The following is an 11,878-nucleotide window of genomic DNA, read 5'->3' as shown; positions in this document are numbered from 1 at the left end:
CAGCCAGGGCTGCACTGCCCCAGCTCAATGTGCTGCAGTCCTGGGTGCATGTGTAAAAGGTGCCCCCAGGAGAAATAAGCTCTGGTACAAACTGTGCCAGAGTTTATTGCCTACGTGCTCAGTGGTGAACTCGTAAGTGGACTGGAACTACCTCCGGTCTACTTCTGGGTCTGTTGGGGAGCATGCTGGGGGCCCACCCCCCCTCCTCACAGCTTGGCGATTGGCTGCCCTCCCAGACCCAGGAGGCACCAGTCGCCAAGCTAAAGGGCGCATAGGGTGGGGGGCTTCTGTGGGATGCTCCATTCACCCCACCATCTCAGCATTCACAAGCCACCTGGCACCTTGAGGTATGTAGAAAAAACATTCAAAGCTGCATCTATGTCTGAATCTCCAAATCTTTCCAAATCTTTCCAAATCAGTTTGGAGGGTTCTGATTCTATTTGGAGAGATTAAAGGGTCTCCTGATTCAATTCAGATTTGGAGATTTGGACACTGAATCGGGCCAAATCTCTGATGAATTGAATCAGGAAACGAAGCTTCGCATAGCTTTGGTTTTTAGACTTAAGACGTGACTGCTCCAAATTCGAGGAAGCATTAACACTGATCAACATTTGAACAGCTCAAAGTGCAAAGTGTAACCAGACCCTAATTCTCTTCAGACACTTTCTCCCCAGTAGGCACACTAACATAAATGCAGTGCAAGATGCAAAAGCGCTCTTTAAGTAACGTTCCATTGTGTACCTGAGGCAGCAGAGGAAGCACTGATGCTGCAGAGCCTGGACCCATCCTGCCAGAGCTCCTGTCTCCAGTGCCTTTGAGAACCGGGAGGAAAAACACACTTCTCATTTTGCTGGGAGGACGTATAATCCCCATTTTCCTGACAGATCAATTTCAGGAGAACAATTCAAGGACATCTCAGAAAATTCCTTAGTAAATCCAGCCTCAGGCAATTTTTCCACTAGATGGGCAATCCAATCCCCCTGAATGAAGATGACCTCCTTTTGTGTGTCCTTTCCAGGTCTGTCTTCTGGCTGTAAATTGCTTGAGCAAGGGCTGTCTTTTTGTTTTTGGGCAAGCCTAGTAAATAAATACCTAATAGTCTTTATCTGTAATATATGAATATATGATAGTAGAAGCTTTCAGAATTAAACTGTTTGGTAGTGTTGTATGAGATTATAATGAACTGTCTCCAGTGAGTTCCTTATTCAGTATAAAAATGTGAATCATTCTCTGCAGGTCTTGTATTCTTGGCTCTCCTATTTGTGTGGGAACTGACAAGTAAACAAAAAGCTTATTCAACTTCTTGAAGTAGGGATTTCAGAACATGGAGAGAACAAATGTTGTTGTTGATTGATTTTGATAAACCACTATCTTACAGTGTACCCAAGCCCAAATACACTAATATTTGATTTATGTGGGAAAGAGGAAGCCACAAATATAAAAAATGCCCAATTAACAATGACAATAATTTCAGGTGATAGCTCTAATTGTATTTTAAATGTGAGCTTAATAATGTTAATAAATTAGACATGCTTAAAAATGCATTGGGACATAGAATTCTAAGTTGGTATAACGTATGTGCTGAGGAAACAAAAAGAAGTTGTAAAAGGTATCAAATTAAACTTGGGTGGAATCCACCTTAATATACACCTTGCAGTTCCTTAGCATGATCACACTCTTTTAGCATCAGTAAACTGGTATAACTAGACCTTGCAGATTCTAATTAAGTTTAGATTAATCAAGTGGAACTAAGTTATTTCTCTTTAAACAGCACTGCAAGGGCCTAGTCCTGCAAAATATATTTAACTCTATGCATGCATTTAGTCTTATTGGAATCAGTGAATGTTTGCAGGATTGTGTTCGAAATTTGGTCCTTTGACTTTAAGACAGTGTGAAACAAGAAGATTCCAATTTAATTATAATCACTTCATTCAACAGGCGAAATACTATGTTTGCTGCCACAGAAGGGTTTTTTAAATTCGAAGAGAGAAATTCTCTTGAGTCAGTATCTTTTCTTAATACTGACCAATAGAAGTCATTTGGATTAAAGTTTAATTAAAGAATAACCTCTTAAATTACTTTGTCTTTTGTTCTGACATTTGTTTTTTCTCTTTTTACACAGGAAAAAGTAGAATATGCCTTCCTGATAATTTTTACTATTGAAACATTTTTGAAGATTATAGCATATGGATTATTATTACACCCCAACGCATATGTTAGAAATGGATGGAATTTACTGGATTTTGTAATAGTAATAGTAGGGTAAGTTTATACTTTGCAAAAACAACATTCTAAAAACATTGTCCTGTAAATATAGTGTCTTTATAGAAAGATCCATGAATGACTTGTTCTGATGGAACTGAAGGACTAAATTTGCTAACCTTTATTAGTTCATGCAGAACTAATGGATCAACTCTACTAGAGGGAGGGGTCAAGCCCTGAAAGACTTTCAGTTCAGAATGGAGGAACTGTGAGCTGCATTGTGCAATTCTAGGGGTGTGGGATGGGAGCATGTCCTGTACTCTCTCAGGTACAGTGACTACCCTTCTGTTCAGCCCCTACATGAAGAACAGGGGCGTGGGGAGACTCCGTTTGTGTAAGAACCATGTACCATTTGCCTTTTAATGTCAGCAGCTTTAATAGTCTCATTGTTGGTATTGATTTTCTTTGTGTTAATGTGCTGACTTGGAAGATCTTGCCTCCAAGCATCACTGGTGTTAATCTTAAAGTGTATATTCTGCTTTCTTCTAAGTATGCAAATGTTGTGATCAGGCTGAAACAAGGGACTTTTTTAATACTGAAGGTCCTATTTAAGTCCATAAAAATCTATGTAGAATATGAGTGAAAGTATTTGCGGTTTCACTTCAGATGTTTTCTGTTCAGATTATATTTAGAAAATCAACATTACCGAAAAGATTTTCATTGTGCTGGTCTGGTGGTATTCAACCAGGTTCTGGCCTATGGATAAAATAGGAGAAAAGCAAGCTCTTATATAAAATGGCTTTGTGCTAAATTGGTGCAGACAGAAGTGCAGCTCCCAGCTTTAACCCAGAAGGATTTTTGCAAAGCGCTCTGAGTTACAACCTTACCCCAGACCAAGCAGAAGTTCACTGTTGGTTCCAGGGGGAGGGGAATGGGCTGGGAGCCTACAGCCAGGTTCCTATAGCAACCGCCAGGGCTCTCTGCCAGTGCTCACTATTTTCAGAATGGGAGGAGGGAAAGGCAGCAAAGGGAGCTCATTTTTGGGGCTCCCCAGCTGGTGCTGAAGGGTGCGGTGGGTGAATTGGAGCCCTCCCCCCACATCAGCAGGGCTGAAAACCCCCTAAACTAAACTCCCTCTGCTCCCTTTCCCCACTCCCATTCTGCAAACAGGGACAGGCTGAGAGCTCTGCAGACACAAGTTACAAAAGATGCTACATTTTGTAACATCTTTATCTGATACCTCATGCAATGAGGGGGTCAGATTTTCACTTAATCAGTGGTGAAAGTCACTGAGACTGGATAATTGAACTGTATCCCACTGTATACTTAAAATCTCATCCTAAGACCTAAATATAAGCCCCTGAACCTAACCAGAAGAGAAGAATTATTATATGAGGTGCAGTTATTGTAGTCGTATGTTCAACCTACTGCAACAGGGCAAAGGAAGGTGCTGCATAACATGAGTCCATCACTCATAGAGGATGAGGCATGCTCTTCATGCTTACTTTAAGATCATCAATGACAGAACATAAGCAAGTAAGCAAGCATGGGGCCAGTTACATAACTAATTTGCACCCTTAAGTAAAAAAGCCCAGTGAATAATTGATTTTGGTATTTGACCCTCTGTGGAGACTGAATCACCTCTGGATCTGATTCTCTTGGAGCTGATTCATTATAGAACTTCATTAGACATTTTAATATCTTCAAAGGAACTGCCACAGGCATCCAACATTAAATATGTTAAATGAAATGCTCTTACTGTCAGCAGAAATTTCAGTGGCTCCAAAGACAAAATCATCACTGTTCCAAAATATGTTTCAATAGGAAAAGAAATGCAGGAAATTTTCTAACATAAATAACTTAAGCAGTGTTTTTTTTTAATCCCATATGGCTTTGGTACAGCACGCAGAATAATAAATGTTCTGTTTTTAATGAACTCAGGGGCCTGCCAGTTTTATATAGCTTAGTTACTGGTTTGGCAGGGCTGATAAGTATTGACATAGTTGTAGGCCTTGCTCTGCACTTCTTATTCTTCCCTGACTTAGTCAACTACCACTGAACTCAGTCAGAGGATGGATCGCTTAAGAGTAATCCATTTCCTTATACACTTCTTTCTTTACTTGAGCAAAGGTTACCATTGATTTTAACAACTTTGAGAAAAAAGGACCAGATCAGGTCCTAAGTACAGAGGATTGCACAGTACTTCATCCCTTTGGACCTCTTAATTTTGCTAGTTATTCCTGTAGTGAGTGACTGGAAGCTGCATCCTCCATAAATGTTCTGAGTTTGATTCAGCAATTTTAGGTCTGTGCTTAATGTTAAGAACATGAGTAGTTCCTTGAAGCCGACAGGACTGCTCGGTTACTTCAGATTAGTCCTGTGTTTAATTATGCTGATGAACCAGAGCCTACAGAATTACATGCTTGCATTCTTTAATTTACTGAAAGGTTTTACATTCCCTGGGACAGGCCACACCCCCTGTGGTTAGGATCCACACTGGTGAGAAGGTGGAACAGACTGGGAATGGGAAAGGGTGACCCAAGCTAGGTATATTGTAGGAGTAGGAGGAATACCCAAGGACACTTTTACATGTGCTCTGGGGGTGGGGGGGAGGGGTGCTTTACTTAGAGCAGCTCCAAGAGCTGCTGTAATTAAAGCGCCACAGCATTTCATGTGTCAGCATCCCTATGCTGATGGCAGGGGTATTTGAACTAAAGCTCATTTAATGAGCCAGGCCGGGTGGGAGTTCCAGGAGCCCGGGCTCATTTAATGAGCTTTATTTTAAGCACCCCCACCATCATTTTTAATGTAGGGATGCTGCTACACCAGATGCAGGGGGCTGCTGGAGTGTGTTAATTACCACGCTCCAGCAGACTCGATTAATCAAGTCTGCTCTGACGTACTGTAATTATAGCGTGTCAGAGCAGCCTCGCTGCACACGTATAGGCATCTCCTGTGACCTTCACCACTGTCAGCTTGAAGTGTTATTGGTCCTGGAAAGCCTCCTTTTCTATCACTGTTTTAGTGAAACAGCAACCAATTTTTGCAGCTAAGAAATGCGGTACAATAAGTGACTCATCTGGGAGTATTTTTGCACTCAAAGTTTATTATGAGTAAGAAACAAAATAGTTTGGACTTTATGAAAAACCTGATACTACTGATTGTTTTCCCTGTGTTTAGAATACTGGACCATAGTGTCACTGGAGTTCATATATTGCACAAAATATAAAAATGACAGTTCCTTGTAATTATCTATTTAATGTTCTACAGAGACTAATTCTGCAGACCTCACAGCTGAAATGTTTGAACAAAAATCAGTGATAAAGTGGCTTCATTTGTTTAAAAATAGCAATAACTGTATCCTAATGGAAAATTAATTCAGTGGATACTGTGTGATCATCTCTCTCGAGGGATTAGAAGCTCTTGCACTTCATAACTATCACTGTCAAGTTTTAATACATAAGTATACACCTCATTTCAACAGCTGAACAGTTTTTCAGAATTATCCACAATTCCAGCAATTTCCTAATTTTTCTAATTACATGGCAAATGGGTGGTGATGACCTTTCTTTTCTTTTTATTTGCTAGATTATTTAGTGTAATTTTGGAACAATTAACCAAAGAAGCAGAAGGAGGTAGCCACTCAGGTGGCAAACCAGGTGGCTTTGATGTCAAAGCCCTAAGAGCCTTTCGTGTATTGCGACCTCTCCGGCTCGTATCAGGAGTGCCCAGTAAGTCCTTTTCTGTGTAATTCTGTTGGAAAAAAATATCTGTTTTACTGTATTATTTTTTCAGTTTATTTAACCTTCTTGCTCTAGAGAAAACAATACATGTGACAGGCTATAAAGTTGATTTCTGTTATCTGGTTATGCAGATAAAGTGTGCTTCAAGATGTATAATATCCTATTTGAAGTTCAGTAAGGGATTGTGAAATCATTCAGTGTATGATCTTCTTATACAGTTCACTAAGCAGACAAGGGAACGTATTTCATTTTTAGAAGTTTAATATAAATTAAATTACATGTTAAAATGCAAATGCACTGGAAAATAAAGTTACATTATTGAAAGCAAAATCCAGGGAACTTAAATGGAGGTAGCTCAAATGTAGTTTATATGCAGGTAAATGTATATCACAGCTCATAAGCACTTTCATTTTTTTCTGACCCTCATGCAGATGAATGGCTTCTCTTGATGTTAATACAGCTCACTGATGCTTATCCCAATAAGAAGGATTTCCAAAATTAGAAAACTCAAAAAATAGAGCAATATTATTTAAAGAAAGCAATTGATCTTTTTAATAATCCTATTACCTTTTCATTCATTTCTAATTATAGAAGATATTTGGGTGGAATGATATGTTTCTGACTCATGGCTCAGCTTCTCATATTAGATTCAACAGAAACGTCAAACTGTCATGTTTATTACGTCATAATCTGTTGCATGGAAGTGATCGTGTTAATACAGACTTAGGAAAATAACTTAAGTGGGGAATCAAGCGGTATGAGGATAAATGCCATAATAGAGACAGCCTTTGTTTTAATACCATGGAGCCCTATTCTGCTCTTATTGATGGACTAGATGAGCTCCTGAGATCCCTTCCAACCCTAATTTTCTGTGATAAAACATGACTATGATATTAACTCCATTAATTTGGGACTTACTAGCTATCAGAGAAGAACTTGGCCAAAATACATTTAGGGAAAAATGGCAGGAACAATAAGGAAAAAATGAAAAAAAATACATGAAGTTCAAATGACTGAGTTCAAATGTTTTCATTCTTTAAAGCTTTCCTTAGTACAAAAATCAGCTTAAAAGATATTTACCAGACAGGTGCAGTGCTCCCAAACTGTGCTATTACCTTTCCAAACCAAGTGCCAGTTCTTCAACAAGCTCTGTATTGTTGGACACTTGGGCACATCTGAAACACACTTCTTGCAAAATCAGGGTCTAAGCACAGGATTGTTAAGCTTCTTCTGGTAATATAGAGCCTAGCTCCCACTTTAAATGTACTACATTTAAAAAGCATGAATTCTTACTGCTGCCTCTCAAGCATTGCTTCCTGTGATATGAGCCTCACTAAATAAAAGCAATGTCCAGTGAGGTTTGTAATTAACATTTTTTAAAGCAGCCCTAGGTTTGGACTTCTAAATCAGAGCAGTTTCAGAAATCTTCCTCTGAGCTGACGTAGCAAGGTTTATGCTCTGGAGAGGAAATGCTAGGTTCAGCCCAGATCTTAAATTTACAGCCCTTGATTTCTTAGTTATAAATGTCTAATAATGTGTAACTGCAGGTTTCATAAGCAGAAAAGCTGAAACAATGGAAAGCCTGGTTCAGTATCTGTGTATTCTTTTTTTCTCTTTTAGGTTTACAAGTTGTCTTGAACTCCATTATAAAAGCCATGGTCCCTCTGCTCCATATTGCCCTTTTGGTATTATTTGTAATCATAATTTATGCTATCATAGGATTGGAACTTTTTATTGGAAAAATGCACAAATCATGTTTTCTTATTGGTACAGGTAAGTCATAAAGGTATTAAATAACATAATGACCTAATTCCAGTCCCTTTTAAGTCAATAGGTCTTCTGTAGATATGGCCTATATGCTAACACTGTTCTAAATCTTAGTCTCCCTAGTGATTCATGATTTTTGAACAAATATATTGAGTTTTAAAAAGCTGACTAAAGACTGAAGCTGTAATACTTGCTTTGAACTGAACTTGGTTAGTAGAAAATGTAGCCAAAGGGACAACACAGTGATGCAGTGACAGCCCACAGTGGGAAGCTCAGTAATTGGGTTCTGAATCCCAAGCTACTAAAGAACATAGTTATATCATAGGGAAGACTTATCCTCCTGTGGCAGATCCTGCTGTCTCTCTGTTTCAGCAATTTGGGCAGTCTAATCATAGGAACTGCACTAAAGTGAGTAATAGAGAAATCAAATCTTCCCCCATTCAGGTATAGTTTAAGTGATGCAATAAAAGCATTTGATGTGGGAAGGCTTAGGAGGAATGAAAGAGCGCCACAAGTGAGAAATTCTGTTAAGTGATTGGAATTACATTTCCATCAGCCAAATATGAAATGGACCAGACTCAATGCAGGGACTTTTGCAGGCCTGTTGAGAAGAAGGGAAGAGAGAAATTTGGGATGGGGAGAAGTTTAACAAAAGAAAGCTAATATTAGAGTGTGAATGTCAGTCCAGCAAGATACCTCACATTACCACAAGCTGTCCATTTGTGTTTTTTCCATCTTGTATTACTTGAACTTTTTGTTCATTTAGTTTTGACGGTGTCTATCCTTGCACAATGGGGACTTGGACCTGAGAGATGCCAAGGGCTTGCATCTTCTATATAGTCCCCTTCTCAGCTCTTCTAGGCACCAAGACCAGAATACATTATCTCTTGACATGATGTTGTCACTAGTTCACCAACATTGATTTATCTCTTCATTGGGTAACTAATTTGACAATGATTTGGAGAATTCAGAATTCTGAAATGGTTTTGGTCAATTTTCAGATATATTAGTTGAAGAAGATCCAGCACCTTGTGCGTTCTCAGGGAATGGACGTCAGTGTTCAACAAATGGCACTGAATGTAAAGGCAGCTGGGTTGGACCAAATGGAGGCATAACCAACTTTGATAACTTTGCCTTTGCAATGTTAACTGTGTTCCAGTGTATAACCATGGAAGGATGGACTGATGTGTTATACTGGGTAAGTAGTCTGATAGATACAGAAATCTCTGAACTTTGCTTCCTCTTAAACAAGATTCACTATACAGATGGGAAACAAATTATGTTTAACGATACTGTGAACAAGAAGTCTTGGTGAGTTTTGCTGCAAAGGAGCACAGCTGCACTTTTCTTCCAGTTACTGCTCACTGGAATTCCTCAGGCTAAAAAGCCCTTTCAGAAACAAATTTATTCACTGCTGATTTCTTAAGCTTATTTTATTTGGATAAATTTAATATTACATTTATGTCCCTTGGACTTGCATTCTTTATACAAGCCTATATTTTTTAAGGATTATCTGATTTGTTTTTAGAGTTCTGATTTGCCTTTTCACAGTATTACCATAAATTAGACCTATGCAAGCTCTCATCTGTCTTCATTGCCTTGGGGACTACAGGCCATTTGTTAAATATTCCAAAACTTAACTATCAAGGTTCACAGGAGTTGAAAAACCCAACTATATCCCAAGAGAAACCACAAAAAGATATTTCAGAGGCTACCCTCACTGCACTAGGATCTAGTTGTGCAAACCCATACTGTGTTATTGAGCATAACATTTTTTTAAATTGCAGTAGCTCCAAGTGAGATCAGGGCTCTATTTACATTATGCACATGAATATTAAAAGGAAAAGTCTTTGTCCCAGAGTTCTTAGAAGTTGGACAAAGTGTGGGAGACAGGAGTGATATCCATCCTCATGTTACAAATGAGGAACTGCAACATAAAGAAGTAAAGGTTCATATTTTAAAAAGTGTCATGGTACCTAAATATGCCACCTAAATATAGCACACTGATGCCTAACTCCAGTTGCGATCAATGAAAAGTAGGCATCTCTCTGTACCCTAAAGGTGCCAAACTCCTGTTACTGTCAATGAGAACACCTACTTGTCCCCTTAATATTTTTAAAAAGCTGGTCATATGTGATTTGTCCAATATCACTCAGGAAGACTATGAAGAGGCAGCAGGTGAACTCAGATGTCCTAAGATTAAGTGCGTTAATTCATAGGTCCAGTGGGACTATTCCATAATGCTCTCTGTACTGAGCAATAAGTCTTTGCAGAATTAGGACCTTAGGAAATAGAAGATAAAAAGAGGATCTAGGAGGAAGTAAGAAAATGCTTAATGTAAGAAAAGATTGTCAAGAAGTTGTTAAAATCATGGAAATAGCTAAAGATGTTTCTTACTAGAACTATATGGAGCATCTCCCCCTACCCCCACAATTAGTTTGGATTGCCTCATTTCTGAGTGTGGTCAGGTGGGATTATTTGTTAATATCAATCCTTGTGTAATGTGTTAGACACAGTTAAAGAGGTGGTATTATCCAATTGAGTGAGCAGTCATGTAGCCTATGGTCATTTGCTGCAAATCAAAATGAAGCCTACTGTAGCTAAAAATGAAATACAGTCTCAGCATGTGTAAACTCTGGAGGTTATCTAATGTGATACTGGGGTGCTTAATTGCATGGAGACATTTTTAAAGTGATATCACAAATTACAAAATAATTAAAATGGCAAACCAACAATCTGTAAGATTGCAAGATAAAAACTTGGCAAAACAGTGGACTCTGCCTACCAGAAAAAGAACTGTTAGACTTCCAAAAGTGAGCCAAATTCTCCATTACCAGCACACCCAAAATGCAGGCACAGATCCAGAATGGAGTATCACTCAGATAAGGTGTCTTTTCCCCTTTGTATAATTTGATGCAGTGGGTTCAAAAAGAACATGCGCCCTCTCTCTTTCTCTCTCTCGCTCTCTCTCTGTCTGTCTTTGGGTATGGCTACTTTGCATATTGTTTAACAAATGCAGCATAATGTAAAGCAGTGGTTTTCAACATTTTTAGACTCAGGGTACGCCTTATAAGACTCAAGGGACCACTCAGAAACTGCCAGCTTTTCCCTTTTACTCATTTTTTTTTTACTATAAATAGAAAAATAATAGACAAAGAACTCAGAAAGACCATGGTAAGTAAGAATGATTTTGTCGTTATGGATTACTATTTGAAATCTTTGAGCACAACCACACAGGAGGCACATGTACTTCCAGCAGCTCAAGTAGCAGCAGCACAAATTTGTGCTTGAGATTTGTGCCTCAGCACACAGGCCTGAACATGCACTTTGATGTGGAGCAAACTGATTCTGCCCAGCTACTCCCATATCTTCAACCAGGGGGCAGCTAGAAGCTAAGGCCGGCACCTGTGCTGGCACCAGAAGTATAAAAAGCTGCCCTAGCGAGCAGCTCAGGGCTACTTGCCCTCAGGAGCTTCTGAGGCTCAGCCAGTTGGTATCTGGGGACGCTAGCCCCTTGCGACAGCTGGACTGCTGAAGCAGCCCTAACCTAGAGTGGCCCCTTCCCCCTCTACCTACTGCAGCAGTCTGCCTGGTGGGGGCTGTTGCCTGGTTGTGACCTGCGGCCCCATGGCTGCATGCCTGTCAGACCCAGACAGGGACCACACAGCCACCTGGGCTGTGGTATGGGCATTACAGCAGAGCTACCTGCACTTCTGGGCCAGCTACCAATGGACCGTGGCTGCACAGTTGGCTTTTGAATGGCACTGCTGTCATGTTTTCTGGTGCCCCAGCTCTGCCATCTGGGCAGCTATTGCCTGGAAGATATGCTCATTGTGGTGGCCCACTTTGAACTGTCTATGCATGTCTTCCTGGCCCCTGATGGCCAGGAAGTCAGCCACCTCATCTGCCCTCCAGGTAGCTCATGGTGCTGGCCCTGGGTAGACTTCTGTGCCTGGGTCCTGCCACTTGCCTCACCAGCAGGGATCCTGGTGTTCCCTGTTTAAAAACTGCAAATTCTGTGATAATCTCCCCCATATTTTCTCATTAAAATGCCCCAAATCCTCATTCTTCCGTGATTAAAATGAAATGCCACTTACATATATTTTTTTTATATATATATATATATATATATACACATATATATATATATATATGGAGAGAGAGAG

At 39.7% G+C, this 11,878-nt stretch overlaps 1 protein-coding gene across 1 annotated transcript in view; it reads left to right on the top strand.

The window, feature by feature from the left end:
- Positions 1-1,529: 1,529 nt before the first annotated feature.
- Positions 1,530-11,878, top strand: part of CACNA1D (calcium voltage-gated channel subunit alpha1 D) — a 247,120-nt gene continuing 236,771 nt past the window's right edge. The window contains exons 1-5 of the mRNA XM_019537015.1: positions 1,530-1,574; positions 2,123-2,262; positions 5,791-5,933; positions 7,566-7,718; positions 8,714-8,910. Coding sequence (XP_019392560.1) covers positions 1,530-1,574; positions 2,123-2,262; positions 5,791-5,933; positions 7,566-7,718; positions 8,714-8,910 — 678 coding nt within the window. The remainder of the gene's footprint in view (positions 1,575-2,122; positions 2,263-5,790; positions 5,934-7,565; positions 7,719-8,713; positions 8,911-11,878) is intronic.

This window comes from Crocodylus porosus, unplaced genomic scaffold (genome assembly GCF_001723895.1).
Source record: "Crocodylus porosus isolate Cpor-Errol unplaced genomic scaffold, CroPor_comp1, whole genome shotgun sequence".
In the NCBI taxonomy this organism is placed as follows: Eukaryota; Metazoa; Chordata; order Crocodylia; family Crocodylidae; genus Crocodylus; species Crocodylus porosus.
Note: the sequence above shows the minus strand (reverse complement) of the source record. Positions and strands in the feature narration are given on the sequence as shown.